General features: G+C 34.2%; 1 protein-coding gene across 1 annotated transcript in view; it reads left to right on the top strand.

The window, feature by feature from the left end:
* The window catches only part of LOC136026375 (roundabout homolog 2-like), a 176,674-nt gene that overhangs the window by 125,022 nt on the left and 24,354 nt on the right, over positions 1-27,298 (top strand). The window contains exons 10-12 of the mRNA XM_065702920.1: positions 5,378-5,652; positions 24,123-24,342; positions 25,129-25,463. Of these exons, the coding sequence (XP_065558992.1) occupies positions 5,378-5,652; positions 24,123-24,342; positions 25,129-25,463 (830 nt within the window). The remainder of the gene's footprint in view (positions 1-5,377; positions 5,653-24,122; positions 24,343-25,128; positions 25,464-27,298) is intronic.

The following is a 27,298-nucleotide window of genomic DNA, read 5'->3' as shown; positions in this document are numbered from 1 at the left end:
GTTATTAAACTTTATGTGAACTATGCAAACAAATTCTACAATGAAATATATAATTTTAATCAGAAGGAGTGAATTTGGGGATCCTTCCCTCATTGGTCTACAACACGCCTTTATGATTTATGCTATTATCATTTAACTATCGCATATAACAGGCCCACTTAAGGTCTCTCATAACACTTGAGACCTCAAATTCAATTTAAGCTCTTTTAGTCTGGTGGAATTTAAATATGTTAAATATAATGATCTGAAAAAATGTTAGTCGTTTCTAGACTCCCCCTCTCACCTCGAGCACCTTTATGACTATCATTTTAGCAGCAGAAAATGAAAAGAGTAAAATCAGTAGGCCTATATTTATAATTTAACTTAAACCTAAGATTGTGACAAATCACGACTTCTCTGTTATATTTTTATATATAATGTGCTATCTTTATTTTCACATATTTTAAATACATCCAGGTCATATGGGTAATAGAAAAATGTACAGCCAACGCAAATATTACTTTTTTACCATTCGTTTGAGATATCCTGAAAATAAACCAATTGTGGCTTTTTGTTTCACTTTTTACTTCGAAATTCAGTTTTTGCAAGGAAATTAAAAATATAAGAATAAATAACATTTTTCTTTGTATTTAAGTTTGAAGTAAAATAACTAGCCTACTTTAAAATCAGAAGTGGATTTTACTCCATTTTTCTCTTTAAAATTCAAATAAGGTACTGTCGTATTGAAGACCGTCTTTTATGAAATTAAATAAAAAAAACAAGTTTTTTTAACGGAAAGTAAGGAGCGACATTAAAAATTCAAACGAACAGAAATTATTTCGTATATGAAAGGAGATGCTTCCTCATCAACGCCCCGCTCTTTACGCTAAAGTTTGACTCTTTCTCTTAACTCTACTTTTTAAAACAGTAAAAACCTTTATTAAGTTCTAATTTAAGTTCTAAGAATTTAAGTTCTAAGTTCTAGTGTTGCTCTTTACTGTCAGTTAACAAAAACTTGTAATCTTGTTTTGTATCAAACAGTTTGTGGTAACGAACTGTAGTAAGGAGAGACCCGGCTTAATAGTAACCGAAACTCTAAAAAATGGAATTACGCTGATTCTAAATATATATTTAGAATATAAATAAGTTATTTAATTATATATAAATATATAACACCCCCTAAAATTCAAAGATTCTTAACGAAATCTCACCATCGGATTCAGCGTATCATAGAACCCTACTGTAGAAGTTTCAAACTCCTATCTACAAAAATGTGGAATTTATATTTTTCCCCAGAAGACACATCACGTGTGCGTGTTTTTTTGTTGTTGTTTTTTCCAGGGGTGATCGTATCGACCCATTGGTAATAGAATGTGACGAGAGGGCACATTCCAACGGAAATTAAAAGTTCTAATCTCCTTTGTTACCAAGTGACCAAAAAAACTGGAGGGCATCTAGGCCCCCTCCCACGCTAATTTTTTCCCAAAGCTACTGGATCAAAATTTTTAGATTGCCATTTTGTTCAGCACAGTCGAAAAACCTAACAATTATGTCTTTCAGGACGACTTAATCCCCAACAGTCCCCAGGGGAGGGGCTGCATGTTACAAACTTTGACCATTATTTACATATAATAATGGTGTGCACAGCGTTAAAGGGGGTCGGGGAGGAAGTTACGTGGGAGGATATTTCCATTGAGGAATTTATCATGAGAGAAGAAAATTTCAATGAAGGGGCCGTCGGATTTTCTAGCATTATTAAAAAAAAAATAACCAAAAAAAGCTTTTTTTCAGGTGGAAGTAAGGAGCAGAATTAGAACTCTTTACGCTAAAGTATTTTTAGTAATTTCAACTATTTATTCTACGGCCTTTTTGATTCAGGGGTCATTCTTAAAGAATTGGGACCCAATTGAAGCTTTAATGTAGAGAGCGATGTATTGACAAGGTGGAGAACCCCCTCATATACGTAATAAAAATACACAAATATAGAATTTTGTTCCGTTGGTTAATTCGTCAGTTACGTTTATTTATTACTAATAGAAACTTTCGTAAAAAAAGTAAAAAGTTCTAGTTGTTTTTTTAAATAACCGAAAATTGGAGTGCGACTAGACCTCCTCCCCTACCCCTTTTCTCATCAGAATCGTCCGATCAAAACTATGAGAAAGCCATTTAGCCAAAAAAACATAATATGCAAATTTCGTTTTAATTATTCATGTGCGGCGAGCGAAAATCAAAACATGCATTAATTTAAAAACGCTCAGAACTTAAATTTTAAAAAAGTTGGACTCTTTGTCACAATTCTACTTTTTAAAACAATAAAAAAGTTTAGTGTAAAGAGCGAGGCGTTGAGGAGGGGGCAACATTCTCAATACGGAATAATTCCTGTTTATTTTAAGTTTTATTGTCGCTCCTTACTTGCAGTTAAAAAACTTGTTTATTTTTAATTTTAATTTAGTTTAAGAACGAGTTGAAATGCTGTCGTGTTGTTCACTATTTTGTTATAAAATAGATATGTAACTATTATTTCATTTTTAAAACGGGTTTCAGAGAAAATAAAAAATTAAAAAAAAAATCAATACAAATTTTGTTCTCCACTGTACTATTATCATTCAAAAATTAGTTTTTACTAGTTGGCTTTTCCCAAACTTTTTTTTTTTTTTTTTTTTTTTTTTTTAGTTCTGAAGAATCAAATCCCAATCCGATTCTGATTTGGTCCAGGTTCTAAGACACAGATTGATACTGACTATTTAAACAAAGACTAAAGCAGATGGAACAGCGATAGCCCTGGATCCAATCACACTCAAAGCCAATTTTTTTTTCCAGCAACTGCATGTTGAAGACAACGTTCCGCTCCAAACAATGGTTAATCTAAAAACTTATTCATATATATATATATATATATATATATATATATATATATATATATATATATATATATATATATATATATATATATATATATATACATATAGCAATTGGGTATACACCACCACTTGACACAGCATTACCGTACACTATGTCTATATTGTAGCTAACTCGAAACCTTCTCAAGAGAGGAGAGGGGGTTTTAGACCTATTATATATCCAGGGCTATATCATAGCCTCAAAATAAGTAGAGCCTGGGTTCTATTTATTGTGCTTCCAGTATAAAAAAAAGGTCAAGTATCTTTGTTAAACAAATACTATTAGTCTCTGGAGTCTCTGGATTGGGTTATGTGTTGAGTTTTTTCCTTGTGTTGAGTGTTTTAAAGGTTTGAATCCGTTATTTTGAAAAAAAATTTCTTTTATATATTTGTTTCATTTTCGTTTCTCGCCTGTTTTTTTCCTGACCATAAAGCCTTACGTTAGAGGCAATGTTGAAGTAGTTTTTTTGTTGTTGTAAATTTACTGATGAATAGAAAAATTCCGTAACTCTGAACTCTTGTCAATTTTTTGTATGATTTTTAAAACTTTTCCTCGAAAATACAGCAAAAACTTCTTTTGCTATTATTATTACTATTTAGTCCGCTCTGGATTGTGTTATGTATTTTTCAAGACTATTAAATGGATTTTTTATTGTAAAGCTGAATTTTCTCTTGCTTTGTTCATGAATTTCTTAGTGTTTGGCTCTTCAAAGCTTCACAGAATAACACTTTCAAAAGATCTAATTTCTATAACAAGCACTCCTTGGAATCGATGTCAAAATTTTCACAAAGGAAGAAAAGAACAGAGCCTCTTATTTTTTGTAAGATCAATTTCAATTTGTGGAATTTCTAGAAAAATATGAGTTCTAGATCGAAATAATGATACTTGAAAAAAATTAGGAAAAGGATATTATAAATATACCGGGTAGAAAATCACTTTTTTCCTTTCAACTAAAAAAAAAAGCTTTGTAAAAATAATAAAGAGCTACGTTAAATCAAAAACAATAGTCTGGTGTTTAGAATGCTTAGTGGGCGTCGGCCTTAAGCTTGTTAGTGCTATCTGCTCGTTATAAGTTGGACTTAAAATATTCATTGCAACTTGTTTTTTTTTTATATCAGATTTTGCATATGAATCCTTTTGGTAACCTGAATGTATGCACTATATTTTGATTTAGTCCTACATCCCCCTCAAGTTTCCCTGAAAGTTAATACCCTTATCTGCTCTTGAGCTATTGCTAATTTGCCCTTTTGACAACCTGGATGCACATAATGTCTTTGATTGAGTTCAATATCCCTCAAATTCTCTAAAAGGTTCAAATTAATATCCTAAGCTGTCCCTGAGATATTGCAAATAAGCCCTTTCGATAACTTGACAGCAATAGAATTTGTTTATATTTATCTCAACTTTCTTTGAAAATTTCAACCTAATAGCCATTTTGACAAGCTAGGTATACTTAAAGTCTTTTGAGTTAATTCAATATTCCACTCAACATTTCTCGTAAATTTCTTCAACTTGCCTTGGAAATGTCTAGTTAATGACCTCAACCGTTCCTGGGATACTGCACACATCTGGCCACCTGGATGCACATAGTTTCTTTTGCTTTGGTTCATAATCCCTCCACAATACTCCATGAAAGTGTGAACTTGATGACCTTAGCCATTCTTCAGATATTGCAGATACATTGTTATGACAACCTGGATTCATGCAGGGGCAAGCTGTATGGAGGTAGGGGGACGCCACCTCAAAGTTTTAAGCCAGTAGGTAAAATAGTGGCGTGAAAGACCACTATTTTACTTGATAATTTTCTATTAGGTACGTTATTCGATGGAAATAAGAGAATTGGAATGCGTGGAACAAGGTCGTTCTCAGTCAGTAAAAAAATGAAGTTAATAATTGCGATATCACCCAAATCAGTGGGCAATAATGACCAGGCGTCATTCGTTAAAATTCATTGCCCCCCCCCCCTTCCCATGAATATTTATGCTAGTGACAACTTTCGACTCATATAGTGTCTTTTGAATTAGTTCATAATCCCTCTTAAAATTCCCTGAAAGTTTCAACTTAATACCCTTGGTTGTTCCTGAGATATTGTACTAATGCCCTTTTGACAGCCAGAATGCACGTAGTTGTATTTTAGAAACGCCCATTCTTCTAACCGAGTGTGTCTGTGCTCTTCTTTTTCAATTTTGACTTGCTCACATGTTCGATGTCACATGTCTTTTAACCGCATGTGTCTTTACTCTTCATTTTCATTTTTGACACGCCGTCGCTGTTCTTCTAACCGCGTGTTTATTTGCTCGTCATTTTCATTTTCGACTCGCTCACATGCTCGGTGTCGCATGTCTTCTAACCACGTGTGGTTTTTGGGATTTCAGACAGTTCAAAAGAACTAAAGATTGGCCGCTTCGGAAAATTCCTTTAAGGCAGATATTTATTCTTAGTTCAAATTACTTTTATTACTTCAATACTTTTTACAAATATTAATTTATTTTTCTAGTAAAATGGAAAATTGCAACAAGGCGATTGCAGAGTGACTTGTTCACCTTAACAAATATCAGTATCGGTTCAGCATATTTGTTCGTTGTTCGTGCAGAAAATTTACATGGGCTATCACTTCCAAGCCCTGCATCTGAATGGGCTGAACTGCAAGATTCCGATATGGAGTTGGAATCTTCAGAAACCACGCAAATAAGAGACGCCTTATCTGTTCCTGGGATACGATTTGATGCTGTAACTGCTTTGAACACTACGGCTGTGCAGCTACAATGGGAGGTAAGGTTGAAATTTCACTCTTAAGCATTAAAAAAGAAACATTTAAAACATATCCACCTTGATTTTGTCACACTTTCCTAAAGTGATTAATCTTTGTAAACATAATCCAAGATTGGCAAAAAAAGAAAGAAAAAAACGAAAACTATGTAAAGGTTCCCTGTTTTATGGATTATACGACCTGGATCCTTTGGAAATCCTCAGATTAACCTTAGAATGTGTGCTGTTGACATCTAAAGTGTCCAGTCAATACTTTGTAACTGTTTTTGCTGTGTCATTTTTTTCCTTGTATTTTTTTTAAGAATATATCTAGAGAGCATTTAAACTATAATTTTTAAGTAACTTCTTATTGCAATAAGAATTCTCCCTGGAAGGTTTTTTCCTGTTCTGTATTACTTGCATTAGAATAGCTTTGGCTGTCAGCATAATATCTTTTCTATTGTAGTGGCTAAATGATTTCAATGCAGGGCATCAACCTAATTAAGGAAATAATGGTTATCATGATTGTAGCGAAAGCTGGGATCTCTTAAAGAGCCACGACTCATAGGAACTGAGAGTTTAAAATTGCATTTTGTAAAAAAGTGTTTGATGAGAAAAAAATTGCTATTTGATGCTGATCCAGGACTGGTAGCCCAACTGTTGTTTTGCTTAATCTTAAAAGTAAAAATACATTGCCAATCAAATTAAAAAAAAATTTGAAGAAGAGCTTGAAACTGCACAAAAGTGGAGATAAAACGAAACGAAAAATGTACTATTGAAATCACCCTGGCCGAAAACACGCCACAGAACATTTACAGTCTTAACACCTCAAACAACTAAGAAAATCCCTGCTTTGCATAGCTAGCACTGTGAAGTGTCTCCCTTTTTCTACCAAGGCTAACAGGCTACCATGGGATCTTATGTCTCAGATGCTCCACTTTCAATTCGAATCGGATCCGGTGACATGTGGGGTTGGAGGAGGGAAACCGAAATCTTGGTAAACGCTTAGAGTGGAAAGATTCGGATGAGACTTGATGGGAAGAATAAGCATAAGTTATAGATACGTTGTTGACATAATTGGAACGGATCTGTTCTCTTTGTAGAAGCTAGGGGGTGTTGATTTGGAAAAATTAGAAAAATTGAGGTATTTTTAACTTAACAACAGGTGACTGGATCTTAATGAAATTTGATATCTAGAAGGAACTCATGTCTCAGAGCTCTTATTTTAAATCCCGACCAGATCTGGTGACATTGGGGGGAGTTGGACGGGAAACCGGAAATCTTGGAAAACGCTTAGAGTGGAGAAATCGGGATGAAACTTTGTGGGTAGAATAAGCAAATGTCGTAGATACGTGGTTGACGTAACCGTACTAGATATGCTCTCTTTAGGGGAATTGGGTGGGGTTCAGTGCTTTGCCGAGTAAGGTGCTTCTGGACGTGCTAGGACGATGAAAATTGGTTGACGTGTCAGGGAGCTGCACAAATTGACTTGATAAAGTCATTTTCCCGATTACACCATCTGGGGGGGCTGAAGAAGAGGAAAAATTGGGAAAAATGTATTTATAACTTACGAGTGGGTGATCGGATCTTAATTAATTTTGATATTTAGAAGGACCTCGTGATTCAGAGCTCCTATTTTAAATCCTGACCGGCATTAAGCCTCTGATTTCCTTTAAATCAATTTATTGATTCTTAGAATTTTGCTAGAGCTCATACCATATGAGCTCTTGGCTCTTTCGGCCTCGTCACAAGTGTCATATGAGCTCTTAGCTCTAGTTTTAGAAAAAAAATTGTCAATTCGGTCAATTTTTCTACCTTTGTCACATTGCCCCCTTCCCAAGATTTTGTTCATTGGCGCCCTTGTTACATTGGATCTCCCAAGATTTTGCTCTAGATCCGCCCCCTGAAGTAGGAGGCTAGTCGAAAATAGCGTGGAAAGGTCCCTAATGGCTCAATTCGAAGCTCTTGATCATATGTACGTACTATTGGTAAATTCTTCCCGTCAATGCCTTTCTAAAGTGCAATATGTCACTAGAATTGGAACTTTTTGGTGCCAGTTCCTTAGCTGAAAGGCTGGGAAGCATAAAAAGAGCAACGTTATATACTCTATGGTAGATGACCATGAACTGAAGGTTTACAACTCCCCCTCGTCTATGATCCCATTCCAACTCCTCATAGCAAGTGAAAATTTAAATCACATTTTGAGAAAAAACTGTCCAATGAAAAGAAAATTGTCTCGCTTTGGTTTTGGAACAACAAGCATTATCTATAATTGTCTTAACAGTAAAAGTTAATTACAAAGACAATTTTTTGGAATTTTGAAAATGGGCTTAAAAAATGATGTGTCTTATTTTATTCTTTTATTCCTTCAGAACTAGGGGGCTACCAAAACATCGTCGTCAGCATCGTTTGAAATCTATTTTTCTACAAGTATATGCTAAGGACAAATTTGTCTTAAAAAGGCATTTCTAAGCTGGTATATGGCAACATGGGACTTGATATGTCCTCTTCAGAGTTGATAGGGTTTGAAGCATAAACAGTGTAAAATATCTATGGCTAAAACTCTTTAACTGGATGATTAAAATTCTCTTTTGAATGCTCCCCCTCCCGGTCCCCTTAATAAGTAAAATTAAAAACTAATTTTGAAAAACTGTCACGTGAAAAATATTTCACTCAAGTTCAAACGTGATTAAGGAGTAACGGTGAAGACCATTGATGTTTGTCCGAATAGCAACTTACCATTTTTAAAAAGAGCTTAAAATTCTAATGTGTCTTTTTTCATTATCCAGCGCTAGTGGGGTAACGAAACGTCTTAGGAGCGTCAAATTGAAAAATCAAGCGAAATAACCTAATACGAATAACCTAATAATAAATAGTAATAACCTAATAAATAACCTAAAGAAATGAATAACCCTGAAAGCATGGATCAATTGTTCACTTGTTTTGGCGGTACAAACAGGCCAATCAGTTGGGGGTAGAAAAAAAGTCACTGACCCCCCCCCCTCTTCAGTTCAGAATTAATTCTGGGTTTAACCTCGTATTCTTTTTAATGATATAGCTTGATAATTTCCCCTAAAATATCGAAGTCTAAGAAGCAAAAATAACGAAAGTATACCTTTTTTGAAAGGTTCAGAATTCTTTGCAACTTTTTAGCAAAAGAATTACTGCAATAATAAGTCAAATATCTGTAAATCATATTAAGCATTGCTACTACAATTTTTTATGTTCTTGAATTTTCTAAACTTCAACAAAATACATATTATACATTACTTCATAAAAAATAGAATTTGTATCTGCAATTCCTCAAAGATGCCAATGATAATATAACTCTTGGAAATTTTATAAGACAAAACTGAACATTTTTTTTTCTGGGCAAGTGCAAGAAATGTGTGAAGTAATTATATTTAATGCCCTTTTTCAACCAAAATTCATATCAGTTTTTTATTGTCTTTACCCAATTTAGACTAAATTTCTTTAAGTTCATTCTGTTTGTAAGAAATCTAAAAACCAACAAAACTAGTTTGAAAATAGGGGTTTTTCTGATACAAGTAAAGAGCGGAGTTGAAACACAAGACAAACAAGCACGTTTATGCAACATATATACGTAAGACTGGTTTAGATTGACCTTACTCATGATTTTACTTTATTCATTAAATTTTGAAAAACGGGTCCTTTACTGAAAGCACAAAATCGACATGACAAAACAGGATTGAGACCAGAAGAGTTCTTAAATCGCCCGCAGAAAATCAATGACTAATTTATAATGCACTTTGTAATCTCTCAATAGCCAAGGAATCAACAAATTTCAACGTATAATTTAAAATTTATACCGTTATCAAGCAAGTCAGGTTTTCAGTAAAGTACTACTTTCTTGAAATTCAACGAATACAGAGAAACATCACGAGTCGGTTTATTCGAACCAGTTTTTTTTATATATGTTGTATAATCTGCGAAGCAATAATGTTTGTTTTTTCAAGTTTAAACTTTATTATTTGCTTCCATTAGATACGCTTTTTTAAGAATTGGTCACTACTAAATTTCAACCTACAATTCTTATGTATAATTAAGTTTATTTAAGATAACTAAGCAAGAGAAAGGTAATTTCTTGCCTTTTGCTTTCGTTCATAAAGTTGTTTTTATTCTTTATTTTTGTGTTAGAGGGGTGTATTGAGGGAGGTTGTTTTGAATGATTCTACTGAGCCATGAGGAGTCAGAAGTGACACTTTTTAGGTATACTCGTTGCTTTCAAGAAATTCTAAGCTTTCTAAATATTGTACAGTACGGCTACCTGGTTGATCATCCGGAATTTTGACATAACCACTTCCAGTTTCATGGATCTTCATAACGAAAACACAAATTGATAATTGGTTCTAAATAGTCCCAAAAGAAGCTCAATCTTTGGCAAACGCTCCACAAAGCAATATTTTTATGGCACTTGGTATTTACCAAGTGAACTCGGTATTGATATATACCGGTTAATTCGGAAAAAATAGAAAAAATGATGTATTTTTAACTGACGAATAGGTGATCAGATCTTAATGAAATTTGATATTTAGAAAGATATTGTGTCACAGATCTCTTATTTTAAATTCCGACCTGATCCAGTGCCATTGGGACAGTTGGAGGGGGAGACCGAAAATCTTAAAACGTGAAAATTGAGGTATCTTTATCTTACGAATGGGTGATTGGATCTTCATGAAACTTGATACACAGGAAGACCTTATGTCTCAAATGCTCCATTTTCAATTCGAATCGGATCCAGGGCAATGGGGGTTGGAGGGGGGACACAGAAATCTTGGAAACCGGAAATCTTGGAAAACACTTAGAGTGGAGAAATGGGGACAAAACTTGATCGGAGGAATAAGCACACGTTCTAGATATTTATTGACATAATTAGAACGTATCTCCTCTCTTTGGGGGAGTTGGGGGGTGTTAATTCGGAAAAATTATAACAAATTGAGGTATTTTTAACTTAAAAACGGGGATGAAATTTAAATTTAGAAGGAGCTCATGTCTCATAGCTCTTATTTTAAATCCTGACCAGATCTGGTGACATTGGGGTGAGTTAGAGGGGGAAACCGGAAATCTTGGAAAACGCTTAGAGCGGAGAGACTGGGATGAAACTTGGTGGGTAGAATAAGCAAATGTTGCAGATACGTGATTGAGGTAACCGGACTCGATCCGCTCTCTTTGGGGGAGTGAGAGGGGGGAGTCCAGTGCTTTGGCGAGTTTGGTGCTTTTGGACGTGCTAGGGCGGTGAAAATTGGTAGGCGTGTCAGGGAGCTGCACAAGTTGACTAGATAAAGTCGTTTTCCCCGATTCGACCATCTGGGGGGCTGAAGGGAGAGGAAAAATTAGAAAAAATGAGGTATTTTTAACTTAATGAATCATCTTAATGAATTTTATATCTTAATGATATTTAGAAGGACCTCGTATCTCAGAGCTCTTATTTTAAACCTCAACCGGCATTATGCCTCTAATTTTCCTTTTAAATCAGTCTAATGATTCTGAAAATTTTGCTAGAGCTCATGCCATATGAGCTCTTGGCTCTTCCAACCTCGTCACAAGTGCCATATTAGCTCTTAGCTCTTGTTCAAATTTGTGTCTTCTATTGATCAGAATAATGTAACTTCGTGCTATAAATTGGGTCTAAAAGACACTTAGCCGTATTTTCTAGGACAGGCAATTATTTTCTGCAAATCGAGTTGAACCATGTTTGTTTAGATTTGGTTAGGCAGGCTTGGTTGGGGCTGGACCGGGCTAACCTCAATACTTCTTTATTCGGCCTTTGAAAGTAGGGTCAAAAAGCTCCTGTTTCTTTTGAAATTCGATAATCATTGAGAATCTGCTATGGCAAATTCTGCCACCTTTCAAGCAAGCTTAATTTTGAGAAATTGTTTAATTGTGAAAATATATGTTTTATATTGGAATATGAGTGGAGCAAGATCTTCAGGACTTTTGTATTATGTTCAAATATCGTACACAGTACAAAGAAGCCTAGAATTTTCGCTAGAAAAGAGAAAGTGCTTAAAGAATTAATACTAACAGATTAGTTCGAAGTCTCGAAAAAGTTACTCCGACATTTATGATTCTTTGTTGACTTCAAATAGTTCAATTAAAAAAAAATGTTATAAAGGTGGAGGGCCCTTGCAGCATAACAAATGAAAAAAAAAATCAGCATAAACCTGGGCTAGGCCTCTGACTTGACTTTTTGAACTAATTTATAATCGTGCAATAACACATTTCATAATCAGTTGCGTTTTTTTGCTTGCAATCCCAAAAATAGAAAAAATATGTTTCTATTGCTCCCTTTGTGCATTTTAATGTAATTAACGTTACGAAAGCCTGAAGAGAATTGCTTTCGGTGATTGCTTCCTATAAATAGATAAAATAGTCACAATTGTGTGATAAAATTTCCTTGATTACTTTTAAAGGTCGTATAATATAAACACCAAATATAATAAAAGTGCAATATAAATATCAAAGAATAATTTTTGTGTACGACTATAACTTTTCCTCATATGTTGATGCACTGTAAAATAATAGGCTTAGAAGAGGAACATTTTGATTTTGACATTTCTTCTTCTATTACGAACAAATAAATATTCAAACGAGGATAAATCCCTTTATTTAGACAGTGAAAAAAAAAACAGGTACAAAGGTCCACATATTTCAATTACTTATACCGCAACCGTCATCTGTAGAATTACTAAGATAATATAATTGAAAATAGCATATTTATACACAAAAAAAAATCTTATTATTATTTTTATGTGTGTGTGCATAAATATGCTAGTTTCAGCTATATTATTTTAGTGATTTTTATATGTTCGTCATAGAACGGTAGTGTGGTCTGAGAAAGGAATTTCTAATTTGAGGTTTTACGTCGAAAAAAATTATCTTCTATTAAAATTCTCTGAATGTAGATAGTTTGTTACTATGTCCAAATCTTATTTTACGTGAATACTTAACTTCTTAGATCGTGAATAAGTGTCAAAGCTTGACTCATAACAAGTAAGAACTTCAATGCCAAAATGCTATTTCTTCCCCCAGCAATTGTTCGCTATCCAAAATCTCACGAAACTTTTCCCTATTTTATTTTGTGAATTTGTCTTCACTTGAGGGAGTCAGATTATAATTCTCCCTTGATGTTGAGTGGTATGGAAGGTGTGTAAACAAATCTGGATTATCGATTGACGAAGTACTGTGATGACAAATCCTGTTTTATTTTTCCTAGAATGAGCATTGTCATACAAATTCTGATTGATGTTGAGGGAAAATCTTTAGAAAGAATTTAAGGAAGAGTTGGCAAAACTTGAAAGCTTTTTCCTCGACATAATATAAAAAAAAAAACTAAAAAAAAAACCACAATGGGATAGGGTCGTTTTATATCCTGTTATATTTAGAAAAACTTTTTTTATATTTAAATAAAGTAAATATAAGTAATATTCGCAAAGTAAGCGGAAAATAAAACCCATGTAGTTATCAACTAGATATAGTTACTTCATTCTAATTTACATCCAGGAAAAGAATATTCTATCATGAGTGTAAAGAAAGGAAATTTAAGTGGATAGCATCCCACAATTTCTTTTTGTTTTAATTTGTACTGTCTTCATTAGAAAATAACTACTTATTCTATTTCTACTAATTTTTATTATAAGTTTAAAAAATTTTCCACAACAGAAGTTTTTTTTCAAGGAAAAGTAAAGAGCTGCATTAAGCACAAATGAGCAAAAATAAACCCTAGTAGCAATTCAAGCATAAAATCAACATACATCACAATTAATCAATAAACGAAATCCATAACGAAATAAGATCACCATAAATATCAAATTAAACTTAAATCCAACAAGAACAACCAGAAACGGAAGTAGTGCTGACACGCACTATCCCTTCTAATCACTATCCCTTCACTATCACTATCCCTTCTAATCACTATCCCTTCACTATCACTATCCCTTCTGCTGACACGCACTAGCCCTTCTAAGGGCTAGAACGTTATTTGAGCTTCAGTAAAACAACTTTCATTTCAAGCTGTGTTTTATTTGTTGTAGCATGGACAAAAAAACATAATTACTAAGATTACTGGAAATAACAAATCAAATATAGATTTAAATTTTGATATATTGATGTTCGTTCGTAAAAATCTCGGTAGTTCTGTATTTATTAACGTTATAAGAAAAAAGTTTAAGATCTATTTTGTTTTCAGTAAATCGTAAATGACGCTGTAGTTCTTAGAAGGGTGTTCGACCCATTCTTGTTTGTAGTATTTTCGGTTCGTTTTAAGTTTGGTCTTATTATTTGATTGAATTTCTGTTTGTTTTGCGTTTCATATATTCATTGTTGGGATTTAGCCCTTTACTTTTCTTTGATTAACTTCTAATTGGATTTTTTGTGTTTAACTGTTTGTGTTTAACTTTCATCATTTTTAATACATTCTAATAAAAGGAATATTTTTAAAGTTAATTCCGAGTTTTCTCTTAAGAATCAAGATTTTCGCTTGCTGGTTATATTTGAACAAAATTTTGCATCAAGTTTGGATAGCAGTTGTACTATGGGAACTCGGATAGATTGCTACGTGAAATATTATTCAAATAAATGGATTGACAATCTGCATAATTTTTAAGCTTCAATAGGACTGAAGCCATTTTGGCAAGCATAACGTTACAACTATGAATATGCACAAATATCAATCAACCATCCTTCTAAACCTTCCCTGAAAATTTCTGGTTAATTCTCTTAGTCATTCCAGAGTTTCCACATTTACACCCATTTCACTAACTCGGATACATATAGCATCTTCTGATTCAGTTCGATATACCCTTAAAATCTTGTTCCAAATCATCCTCAACATTCCCCGGAAGTTTCTCCTTAATATCATTAGTTGTTCTTGGGACATTATAAATGGGTCCATTTGATAACCTGAATGCGTTCAGTTTCTTTCGATTTAGTTCGGTATCTTATCTAACTTCCACTAAAAATTTCAATTGAATACCCAAAACTGTTTTCAGAAATTGGATCCATACCATTAAGACAACCTTAAGGAGTTGAACTCTTTAGACTTAGGGTAATAGTTGTGGTAATAGTGCTAATAGTAGAAGTAGTAGCAGCAGTAGTAGCAGTAGTAGTAGTAGTACTAGTAGTAGCAGTAGTAACAGTAGTAGTAGAAGCAGTAGTAATATTATTATATGTAGTAGTAGTTATAGTAGTGGTAGTAGTAGTTGTAGTGGTAGCTGTAATAGTAGAAGTGGCAGTAGCAATCACAGTAGTAGCAATAGTAATTATTGGAACTAGTTGCAGTCTCAAGTAGTAAGATTAGCAAGCAGTTACAGTTACAGGCATTCACAGGCACAGTACCAAGTAGTTGGAGTCACAAGTAGTCGAAGTTATAAGTAGTGACAATCGTATGTACTGGCAGTCTAAAGTCGCAAGTAGTTACAGCCGTAGTCGTTACCAGCCATGTAGCGAAAATATGCATGTGAAATTTTTCGTGTGAAGATACGTTATGTACGTGAAAAATATTTTTTTCCAAAAAGGAGCCTCCAAACGAAGTTTGAAAAAACTCGTGACCTATCCAACGTTTTTTCACACCAGAAAATGTTAGTATGGCAATTTTCAGGAAACAAAAGATGGTGCTGCTTTCGAGAAGAAACGTACATATATATTACCGTGACTGTCCGATATTCGAGATTGTTGACATCCACCGGTGAATGTTCAAAATATCTATTTTTTTCCTTGGATTTCATCAGCGTTGCCAATCAACTTATTCAGTTAAATGCAAGATTTGATCATGACACGTTAGGTTAGATTTTTAACCCATTTGTGAAGATTTTTAACCCATTTCTGATATTTATAACTAGATTTAACCTAACCTAAACTAGCATAACCTAACTTTAACTTTTTCCATCATACCTTGCACAAGACTGAAAAAGCTGACTCGCCAAGCTAATTTAGTCCAAGCAGAAAAAAGGAAATTTCGGACATTCACTGGTGAATGTCCGAAATTTACCAGATTTTGGACATTCAAGGTAACATATTTTACACACATAAATACACGTAGGTCATATACACGATTATTGCTCGTTTAATAAGATATATGCATTAGCAGCACTTGTAGTATTAGTAGCATTATTTTCTAGCATTCGACCAACCCTCTAAGGCCAAACAAAAAAAAAGGTCATTCCCAAATGTGGTGTGAGGATGTCGTCAGGAAGGACTTAATAGAAATTGGAACTTAATAGGGTTTAAAGAGGGAGACTTTGAGTCAATTGGGATGGTTACTTGCTTCAAATCAATGCTTTAAGAATGATAATCATTCTCCAAAACTGGATTCTTAATACATTCTTGAAGGGATTTAAAATATTAAAAATAAACTGAGAGTCATTATTTTTACAATTTCGAGGGGGTTTACAGGAGATATCTTGCTCTTTGGAGCTACTTTGATTGAAGGTTAAAAAATATTAACTAAGAAATAAGCTTCTCAAGTCTTCAGGAACTCATGGAAACACTCTCCCAGCCTACCTATGTAAAGATCCACTGATCCCTGACTCATGATGTGCAACTATGCACTACCTTACATAATTTAACATTGCCTCAGACGAATCAGCTTAGTTAGATGAAGCTTAGAAATAATTGCATTGAGAAAGTTTTCTTTCTAATCAAACAGTCTGTAGTAATGAACTATAAGTAAAGAGTGGCTAATGCTAGTAATAACTAAAACTCAAATTAAAAAGGAAATTTAATAACAATCCATGTGCATAGAAATGACCGCCTTTATTGTGAATCCAATTATCCATGATTTCAATTAATTTAGTTATGAGCTACCCTTCAAAAGCTATGAGCGTAAAAAAAATTGACTGATTTTAGTAAAAGGGAGCAGCTTCCTCAAGAAAGGGGGTTTTATTGACGAAAAAACGCCATTAAATTCAGCATATTAGATAATCGTATTCCAAAGATAAAGTAAACCCCGTCTACTAAAGAGCATTTATTTTTTATTTTTTCGGAGAAGAATGGTCACACATGCATCTTTTTTGTTTTGTTTTTGTTGTAGCTTCTTTTTTCCAGGGTGAATCTGCCGAATTGCTGGTGCTAGTATGTGGGAAAGGGGCTCATTCAACCTTAAATTACGCACTCTAGTGCCTTTTTTAGGAAGAAAAGAAATCATGCCTGAACGAAGTTTTTTTTTTCTATTTTGTCTTCCAAACAATATATAGGCCCAAAGAGAGCCAGAATGCTAATAACTGAAAACTGACAGATGGTCGATCTATTTGAAATTATGAAACAACTATCTATTCTGTTTCTTATTTCACCACTGCGCGAAGGCGCGCAGTGGCATTCTTTCATACAGATGAAAATAGTCCATAGAACATAAACTGTTAAAAAACGTGTGTCAATGTGTCAAACTTTGTCAATAAACTTGTCAAAACTTGTTTATTGACACAAAACTTGTGTCAATAAAATTTGTGTCAATATCACGCACAACATATACATAATTTTTGTGTCTATTCTAGTCATTATTGTGGCATTTAAGGTTATACGAAACCCGATAGTTTATCGTAACGAAGTGTAACAGTGAGGCGCGGTGATAGCAACCAAAATTCAGAAAATTGAAGGTTAGAAATAATTTACGAACAAAAAGAACTTACATTATATGTTGATTCATGTATGTGAAATTCGCCTAGTTTAAAGGTACCCATCAAGAGGGTTCTTGCGTAAATTTGGATAACTTCAAAAAAAGGAGGGAGCATTCTCGTAAAATGATCTGGTCCTAGTGAATATCAAACCCCTATTGGAATTGTTAACTGGTTTGTGTCAATTTAATCTGAGAGAAAAGAAATAATTTTACAATAGTAAATAGCTTCTTTAAATCTGTTTTTTTGTTATGCTTAAACAATACCCCACTTGCTAAATTTACATTTTGCTTATTAAGAATTATGAGTACAGGAAATAAGTCCCATTTTCAAGAAATTTACACCAGGAAATCCCAAATGCAAATGTTCATGGTCAAAAACCCGAAGCAGAGGTCTTAAGCAGCTAACTACAAAAATACGAAATTTCAAACTTTTTACTAGAAAATGGTCACGGATACGTGTTCCTTTTTTTCAGGAAAAATTCTATCCAATTACTGGTCTTGGTTGACTTTCTAGTATTTAGGTAGTAAAGAGGTGAAACCCCAGCAAAGTTCTGATTTATACCATTTATGTAATCATCCGCCACAAAACAGAACTCCGTATTTAGTTTCTGATAAGACTCGGTGACAACCAGGAGGTTTAAAATTATGAAGAACCGGATTTTACAACCTCCCAGCTTCAGACATACTAGCCAATGGTTGCGCAATGTCCCTCATAGCATGTCCTAAAAATGCAGTCAGTTCACATAAAACATACAGTTAATAATGAACATCTATTCAATAATGTTAATTGTTTGACGATATCGCCTAGTTTCATAACAGCTATTAGGAGAAAGTCATTTGATTTTTCACTCATAAGAAAATTTGCACAAGAAAAGTTATGAGCATAAGAGTATTATACTTTGACAAATTCGCACATGATAAACGACAGAGCCTATGACAAATTGGCACAATTTGTGATAATTGGTGAAAATATCCTATACCACAGGTTCGTTCTTAATGCAAAAAAAAAAAAATTTAGTTTTTTCCCAACAAATTAGTCACGAATATTAATTTATCTGTTTTTTTCTTTGCTTACTGTTTTTATGGCACTTGGTATTAACCAAATGACATATAGCAATCGCAATTTCTGTCGGTCTGTCGGTCTTTCTGTCGGTCCCGGTTTTGCTACTTTAGGCACTTCCAGGTAAGCTAGGACAATGAAATTTGCCAAGCCTATCAGGGACCGGACCAGATTAAATTAGAAATAGTCGTTTTTCCGATTTGACCATCTGGGGGGGGGGAGTGGAGGGCCGGTTAATTCGGAAAAAATACAAAAAATGAAATATTTTTAACTTATGAGCGAGTGATGGGATCTTAATGAAATTTGACGTTTGGAATGATATTGTGTCTCAGAGCTCTTATTTTAAATCCCGACCGGATCTGGTGACATTGGGGGGGATTTTGGAGGGGGAATGCTAAAACTTGGAGAACACTAAGAGTGGAGGGATCTGGATGAAACTTGGTGGGAAAAATAAACACAGGTCCTAGATGCATGACTGACATAAACGGGACGGATCCGCTCTCTTTGGGGTAGTTGGGGGGGGGGGTTACTTCCGAAAAATTAGAAAAAATGAGGTATTTTTAACTTACGAACGGGTGATCGGATCTCAATGAAATTTGATATTTAGAAGGATATCGTGTCTCAGAGCTCTTATTTTAAATCCCGACCGGATCTGGTGACATGTGGGGGGGGAGTTGGGAGGGGGAAACCTAAAACTTGGAAAACACTTAAAGTGGAGGGATCGGGATGAAACTTGGTGGTAAAAATAAGTACAAGTCCTAGATACATGATTGACATAACCGGAACGGATCCGCTTTCTTTGGGGTAGTTGGGAGGGGTTAATTCTGAAAAATTAGAAAAAATGAGGTATTTTTAACTTACGAACGAGTGATCGGATCTCAATGAAATTTGATATTTAGAAGGATATCGTGTCTCAAAGCTCTGACCGGATCTGGTGACATTGGGGGAAGTTTGGGGTGGGGGAACCTAAAATCATGGAAAACGCTTAGATTGGAGGGATCGGGATGAAACTTGGTGGGAAAAATAAGCAGAAGTCTTATATACGTGATTTACATAATTAGAACGGATCCGCTCTATTGGGGGGGGGGGTTAATTCTGAAAAATAAGAACAAATTACGTATTTTTAACTTACGAATGAGTGATCGGATATTCATGAAACTTCATATTTAGAAGGACCTCGTAACTCAGATCTCTTATTTTAAATCTCAACCGGATCAAGCGTAATAGGGGGGGGGGGCAGTTGGGGGACCGGAAATCTTAGAAAATACTTAAAGCGGTGAGATCAGGATGAAACCGGATGGAAAGAATAGAAACCTGTCTAAGATACGTGACTGGCATAACCGGACCGGATCTGCTCTCTTTGGTGGAATTGGGGGGGGGTAATTTTGAAAATTGAGGTATTTGTAACTTACGAAAGGGTCACTAGATCATAATGAAATTTGATATTTAGAAGGATCTTGTGCTTTAAAGTTCTAATTTTAAATTCCGACCAGATTCTGTGACATTGGGGGGAGTTGGAGGGGGAAACCGGAATTCTTGGAAAACGTGAAAATTGGGGTATTTTTATCTTACGAATAGATGATCGGGTCTTAATGAAATTTGATTTTTAGAAGGAATTCATGTCTCAGAGCTCTTATTTCAAATCCCGACCAGATCTTTTGACATTGTGGGGAGTTGGAGGGGGAAATCTTGGAAAAACACTTGGAGTGGAGGAATCGGGATGAAGCTTGGTGGATAGAATAAACAAATGTCCTTGATACGTGATTGACAGAATCGTACTGGATTCGCTCTCTTTGGAGGAGTTGGGGGGAGGGGTTCAGTGATTTGGAGAGTTTGGTGCTTCTGGACGTGCTAGGACGATGAAAATTGGTAGGCGTGTCAGGGAGCTTCACAATTTGACTTGATAAAGTCGTTTTTCCAGATTTGACCATCTGGGGGGCTAAAGGGAGAGGAAAAATCAGAAAAAATTAGGTATTTATAACTTACGAGTGGATGATCGGATCTTAATGAATTTTGATATTTAGAAGGACATCGTGACTCAGAGCTCTTATTTTAAATCCTGATCGGCATTAAGCCTCTTATTTTCCTTTTTAAATCAATCTATTGATTCATAGAATTTTGTTAGAGCTCATACCATATGATCTCTTGGCTCTTAGCTCTTCTCGCCTCGTCACAAGTGCCATATGATCTCTTAGCTCTTGTTTTTTTTTTAAGTTTTTTCAGGTTTCTTTTTCAACCAGTGCTATAAAAGAATCATGTTGATTTTGACTTGGGTCAAAACGCTACCTATAAAAATTTTGAGATAGGTAATCTGTTCTGTTCAAAACTATCGAAAGTAATACCTTATATACACCCTTTTTGCTTCAGATCGTGCCAAAAAAGCGCCAATTTCAGCCATTTTTCGCCAAAAAACAAGTCAGGCTCGCCCTAGGGCCAAATACGACAGATTGATAATTCTGAGATAGCCATTCGGTTTCAGGCTACAGAATGGCCTAGGTCTTTAAAGATGATTCCGCCACATTCTGGTCCATTTATTCTTAAGAATATACCCAGTGATAACTCCCTTCTTATTGCAGAAACGGAGATTAAATAGAAAATTTTATTTTGACTATTAAAACATTTCGAAAATATTTTAGCCTGTATATACAACTAAATGAGTCCTTTTCGTCAAAATAATAAAATATAAAAGTTTAACTTTAGCAAAAAGAGTCCCTCCCCTCTCCATAAAATGTATATTTTCCTTGACATACAACTAAAAAAAAAACAAATACATAAGTTTAAAACAAGCTTTTGTCCTAATAACAACAAATACGGAAATGAAAACTGAAAACAAACAAAAATTACTCACGATATGAAGGGTTTGCCGCCACCCTTCTACCGATCGATCCACGCGCTCAAGTGTGAATTTTATTTTCATAGCTTTAAGCATTAATGCTTTTGCATAAAAGCAGCAAACTTTTGAAAAAAAAAAACAATATCAGGCTGGCTTAAAAATTAAAAATTCTAAAACATTTATATTAATGAAATTTGCTTTAAAAAAAATTATTTGTAAAATTTTACTATTTGAACGAAAATTCATATAAATTTAACAACTGGTGCCATGTGCTGCCTTCGAAAATCATTTTTGGAAAACAGGAGGTAAACTTTAGCAGTAAGAGGGGGTTTAAAGGGGTGGCAGTCCCCTCATATATTGGGTAGTTTGTTTTTGTTTTCAGTTTAAATTTTTCCTTTATTTTCAATTTAAATAATTTTTCCTTATGTTAAGACTCTAGAAAACGCAAATAATTCTGTTATAAAAAATACTGAATATAAAAAAGAAAAAAGAAAACATATAACAATAAAAACAAAAAAGAACCCATCAAAAATATGGCATATCACTACCAATTAATGTCTCAAGTAGGAGGTTAACTAATAATTTTACTTGTAGCTGGAAATAATTGCGTTTTTACTAACATTTTAGGGTAATTTACTGTGAAGTTTTGACACTCGTATAATGGTAAATAGTAATACCATCGGAAGTATGTTTAAGAGACACTCCCCCATTTCTTTGTAAACAATACTTTTTCCACTTCAATGGTGTACGTATTATGTTCTTTTTCTAAAGAAGTTGAGCCATTAATTTATGCTAAGTAACGCCTAAAAATTAGTGTTAATGTTTTTATTACGAGATCTTCTGTAAGTAATTTGACAGCTTCAGGTTTTTGTATTTAAATCAAGTGTAGTAAAGGGTATGAGCTTTCAACTGAAGCTGTGACTGAAACTTTGATATGTATTTAGGAATCCCAATTCAGATTTTACCCAGTTTTTTTTACCCAGGGAAGGTAGGAGGGTAAGGTTTGATCGCACCGTTAATGATGTCAAAATAAGCATATTGTAATAAAGATACATAATAAACATAAAACCAACAATAAATACAAGTAGGACTACTTTCTAACATAATATATCGGGGAGAAAATATTTTAAGTCTAATCGAAAATTAAAGCTTAATGAGTTATCAGTCATACTCGTATCTGGAAAGCTCCAACGTACAAAGCCAAACTATCAATCTATGAGTCGAGGATTGCATTTTTATGCAACACAGCGTTCAAAATTTCTCTTAAATGCTACATTTGTAAAAATGTTGAAAAGTACTCATATTTATTATGTTGTAAACACTTTCTGAAATTTCAACAAGAAAGTGAGATTTCCTTTTGATAGATTATTTTGTTGGAAATATTTTTTTAGGACTTAGTGTCACCTTGAAATAATTCTATTAAGTTGAAAAGAAAAGAAACAAAACACAAAAAACACACTCCCGCACCAAGCCACCTGAGACTACCACAGCGGCAAACACTCATCTTCCACCCCCCCCCCTCATTACTCTTTCCCACAGATACACAATTTCCCTTCAACCGTTTCTTCTTGTGACTTTTTCCAACCCTATTTGAGGAGGTAATGTTTTTCATTTGCTCAAGATGGATAAACAAAATGATAGTCTTTTGGCAGTCTATCATTCATACATTCGTCGATTCATTTGTCCACCCATAGACCGTTGCCTAGCCTACGAAAATGAGATAAGCCACATTTTTCATAGAAATTTTTGATTTATATACAGACAACCAATGGCATAAAACTGTCCTCAGACAATTCCTCTGCAAAACATGTAGCATATCGACCCCAAGCCACAGAGCGGCCCGTGTTTTAGACAGGGCTGCCAAATTTTTTTTTAGGGAGTGTGTCATATTTTTTCCGAAAATGTGCTTTTTGTGTCATCTCAGATTCCATAATGTGTCGCAAAATTTGTCAAATTTTTTCGCTACAAGTGGTATCATATTTAATTGTCAAATCTTTATTTAGAGTTTTGAATATATAATCTTTTCCAAATCAGTTCAAAAAGGAGTAAAGTTAACCTTATCCTATTATCTTGGGATCTTGACCTTTTTGTGACGTCATGAAAGAAATAGAAACATTCGATTAAATTAATGTTACACACTATGAATTTGTGTCTGGGCGGCCAACGAGGCAAGTTTACATTTATAAAAGTTTTAGGGACAATCAATTCCGACAGCAAATTGAAAATAGAGTTTTCGTATGACGTCGTAATCGTAATCGGCTCTATACGTAATCGGCTTTATTGGCTAAGTAAGCCATTCAACCAGCTTCAATCTAGTATTTCTGTCATATTTTTTGGTGCCTTTTTAGGCCAGATGGATTATTCTGAAGGAAAGAAATCTCTGAAAATTTGTAATCTTGTCCAAGGTTGGATACCCCTCCTACACTCCTAAAAATTAACAAAATTTAACAAAATACACTCTGACTTTTTTCTGTTTTTTCAGCTCAGTTAGACGAAGAACTTTTCGTCAGGTTTAGAATGTGTTTCTTAATTAAAGCAAATAAAAATTAACAAAAACGTTTTTCTAATAAGATCACACACTAAAAAGAAGAGAGGATAAAATTGATTTAGCCCAGAAAAAGTCCTTAAGTAGCATAATAATCTTTCAGGCTCATAATAGTCTTTCAGCAGTTGTGATATAGACAATGTGTAGTATACAATAAGATTATCTTAAAAACTTGATAAAAATAAACATTTTTTATCACAAAAAAGTAATATGCTATTTTCTGCTATAGTAAGAGTAATTCTTTTTTAAGAAATATGGGGTAGGAGGGGGTGGTAGACTAAGTCTCTTAATCTTCCCCTATTTAATTAGCCACTGAACATCCATTTTAGTGATCCTATGAATGATCTTAATTCATCTTAAGTGAACATTAAGTGATCTTACGAATGATTCTTGCATAAGTTTCATAATTTTTGTATGTTTTCAGGTTATTGAATCGGAAGTTAGAATTGACTCAATTATAATCTTTTGGCAACTATTAGGAGAACCTGAATCGAGTCTCACAACATATGCAGTTGAGCCGACTATATACTCCATTGTAATTGGGGGCCTCGAGCCTGGCAGTACTTACGAATTCTTCCTTGTACCAACATCAAAGGGACTCATTGGAAGACCAACAAAATGTCGAGTTACTAGAACTATTGAAGGTAAAGCGTTTTCAGTTATAATCTGAAACTAAGCTTTGGATGATTTATTGCAAAAAATAGCCTAGTTGCTAACTAAATAAGCTTTTATCCAAGTCCTTTGATGACCAAACTTACAGGAGATTTTTTTATCGTATGTTGAATAATTTAAATGTAAATTAAACGGCTTTTAGAACTTCAAGAGATAAAAAGAAATAAAAAATCACTCAAAACGATCCTTAATATTCCGTTTAGAAGGACCACCTGTGGCAGGTTTTCTTATATTTAAGGACATAATTTGGGAGGAAAGAGGGTGTTTTAGACACTATACAAAAGTTATACCCAATTCGAAAATCCACATAGTTCAAACTTTGAATATTTTTGACAATAGAAATTTTTTTTCCACCATTTTTCTTTTTTAGTACCTTCTTTCATAAGCCTCCCTTTCTTTCCTTTTTTTCTTTTAATATTATATCAATTATATTCAGTAAAAATAGAGGTAACATGATACTTTTGTAACAGATATAACAATATAACAAGATTTTAAAAAAACTAGAATTTCTATGACATTTTTTCTTCCTCTATAAAATGGTTGTAATTTTGATTTGCAGCCCTTTAACTTCTAAAATTTTTTGTTTCCCTTATGTGACATTTTTGTTCAACAGATTAATTTCTATATAAGTAAAGTGTTAAGGTCGCAAAGGAATTGAATTTGCATTCCCGTCTTCGCTGTATTCTTCTTAATTGAATTCATCTCTCTTCTTAATATTCTCTAGAAAAATAGGTCATTGTTTCCTTCGCCTCTTTCAGAGTTACCATTACCTTTGATTGATCTTCAAGTACAACCAATAAATTCCAGTACAATCCGAGCATCCGTCCGCCCATCACTTACTTTTCTCTCACAGAGAAAATATATGATTTTAATAACACCTGTTCTTCAACCATCAAGTTCGCTCAAGACGACTTTGTTCCCTGACACTTCTGTTTTACTGATTGGTGGACTGAAAGCAGCGGAGAGTTATGCAGCTCAAATTTACGCCGTTGGGCGAGTGGACAGTGTTGCAGTTTCTCCTTCAGTTTCTTTCACCATGATGCCGAACGGTATCACAAGTGCGGTTTCTGAGGGACGTATGGATGAAAGTGAGGTATGATCTCTTAGATCTTTCTTTAGGCAGTGTGACTTATTAATTTTATCTTTATAGGTACATGAAATACACAGATCTAAACTGTGGGACCGAAGATATGAAAGAAGTACAACTTTCTTAGTTTGTTAATCCATCCTCACTGTAGTCAAACTTGATCATTATTATTGGGCACTAAAACCAAAAATTAATTTAGGCATCAAGAAATATTAAAGTAACAAATTGCAAATTTAGGAAGTATTGTTAAAAATAGTGATAGCCATTCTCTTGCTAGTTGTCATTTGCAAGAAATGTTTCAAAAATTGATCTTGACTAAATTCGTCCTTTAAAGTATCCTTGTCTGATCGGATGGGTTCTTGTCGACACACAACTTACGAAAAGCTAAGACACATTACTCATAATGGTGATACACAGCTTCAATTTTGTTTTCTTTATTGAGTCATTTAATAAAGAGAATTCTAGATTAGCGTTTCTGCCGGAATTCTTAACATAACTTCAAAATAGTGCGGAAAACAAAACCGTCCCAAAAATGTCTAAACACTATATTGTTCTTGACAGTGTATTAATTTTGAATAATTAATATTCTGTTCAAAACTATATAGCCTAACGTTAGAACATATAGTCTCCTCTGCCTCTAAAGTCAAACATTTCCTGGTAGTGAACTGTAAAGTACGGAGTGACAAGGCTTAAGAGTAATCCAAATTCTTAAAAAAACAGAATTTTGATACCAATAGATGCATCAAAGGAATCGCATTTTTATGATGATATTAAATATTTAAGTTTAGTCCTACTCATCAAAATTTACGAGCCTGAGAAAATTTGCCTTATTTTCGACAAAATGAGGAAAAACCCCCTTAAACTCATAAAATCTCAATAAAAATCACACCGTCAGATTTAGTGTACCAGAAAACCCCACTGTATAGGTTTCAAGCTCCTATCTGCAAAAACGTGGAATTCACGGATGTGTGTTTATTTGCTTTTTGTTTTTTTCCCTGGGATGATCGTATCGATTCGGTGGTCATAGAATGTTACAAGAGGGCTCATTCTAACGGGATTTAAATTTTCTAGTGTCCTTTGCAAGTGAACAAAGAAATTTGAGGGCAACTAGGTCCCCTCCAATGCTCATTTTTGTAAACTAAGTCACCGGATCAAAACTAAGGTATAGCCATTTTGTTTTGCATAGTCGAAAAATCTAATAACTGTGTCTTTGAAGACGACTTAATCTCCCAAAGTCCTCGGGGGAAGGGCTGCAAGTTAATAACTTTGTCCATAGTTTACACATAGTATTGGTTATTGGGAAGTATACAGACATTTTCAGGGGGATTTTTTCTGACGGGTGGTGCTTGGGGGGAGAAGATTACGTGGGAGAATCTTTTCATGGGGAAAGAGAATTTTCAATGAAGGGGGCGCCAGTTTTCCCAGCATTATTTAAAAAACAATCAGAAATTAAATTCCAAAATATATGTTTTTTCAACTTAAAGTAAGGAGCAACATTAATACTTAAAACGAACAGAAATTGTTATGTTTATGAGGATGTTTACCCCCTCGTCAATACTTTGCTCTTTAAGCTAAAGTACTTTTTAGTACTTTCAAAAGAGATATTTATTCTAATTAAACGACCTTTGTGATTCAGAGGTGATTCTTCAAGAATTGGAACAAAATTCGAACTTAAGCGTAAAGAGCGGGGTATTGACGGGGGGGACCCCCTCATATGCGTAATAATTTCTGTTCATTTTAAGTTTTATGTTGCTCCTTTCTTTCAGTTGAAAAAAATGTATTGTTTTTTTTATTCAATCACACAAGGTAAAGACTAGGAGTTTTCAGTTTTTCTGTATCCT

The sequence above is a fragment of the Artemia franciscana genome, chromosome 4, assembly GCF_032884065.1.
Source record: "Artemia franciscana chromosome 4, ASM3288406v1, whole genome shotgun sequence".
In the NCBI taxonomy this organism is placed as follows: Eukaryota; Metazoa; Arthropoda; class Branchiopoda; order Anostraca; family Artemiidae; genus Artemia; species Artemia franciscana.
Note: the sequence above shows the minus strand (reverse complement) of the source record. Positions and strands in the feature narration are given on the sequence as shown.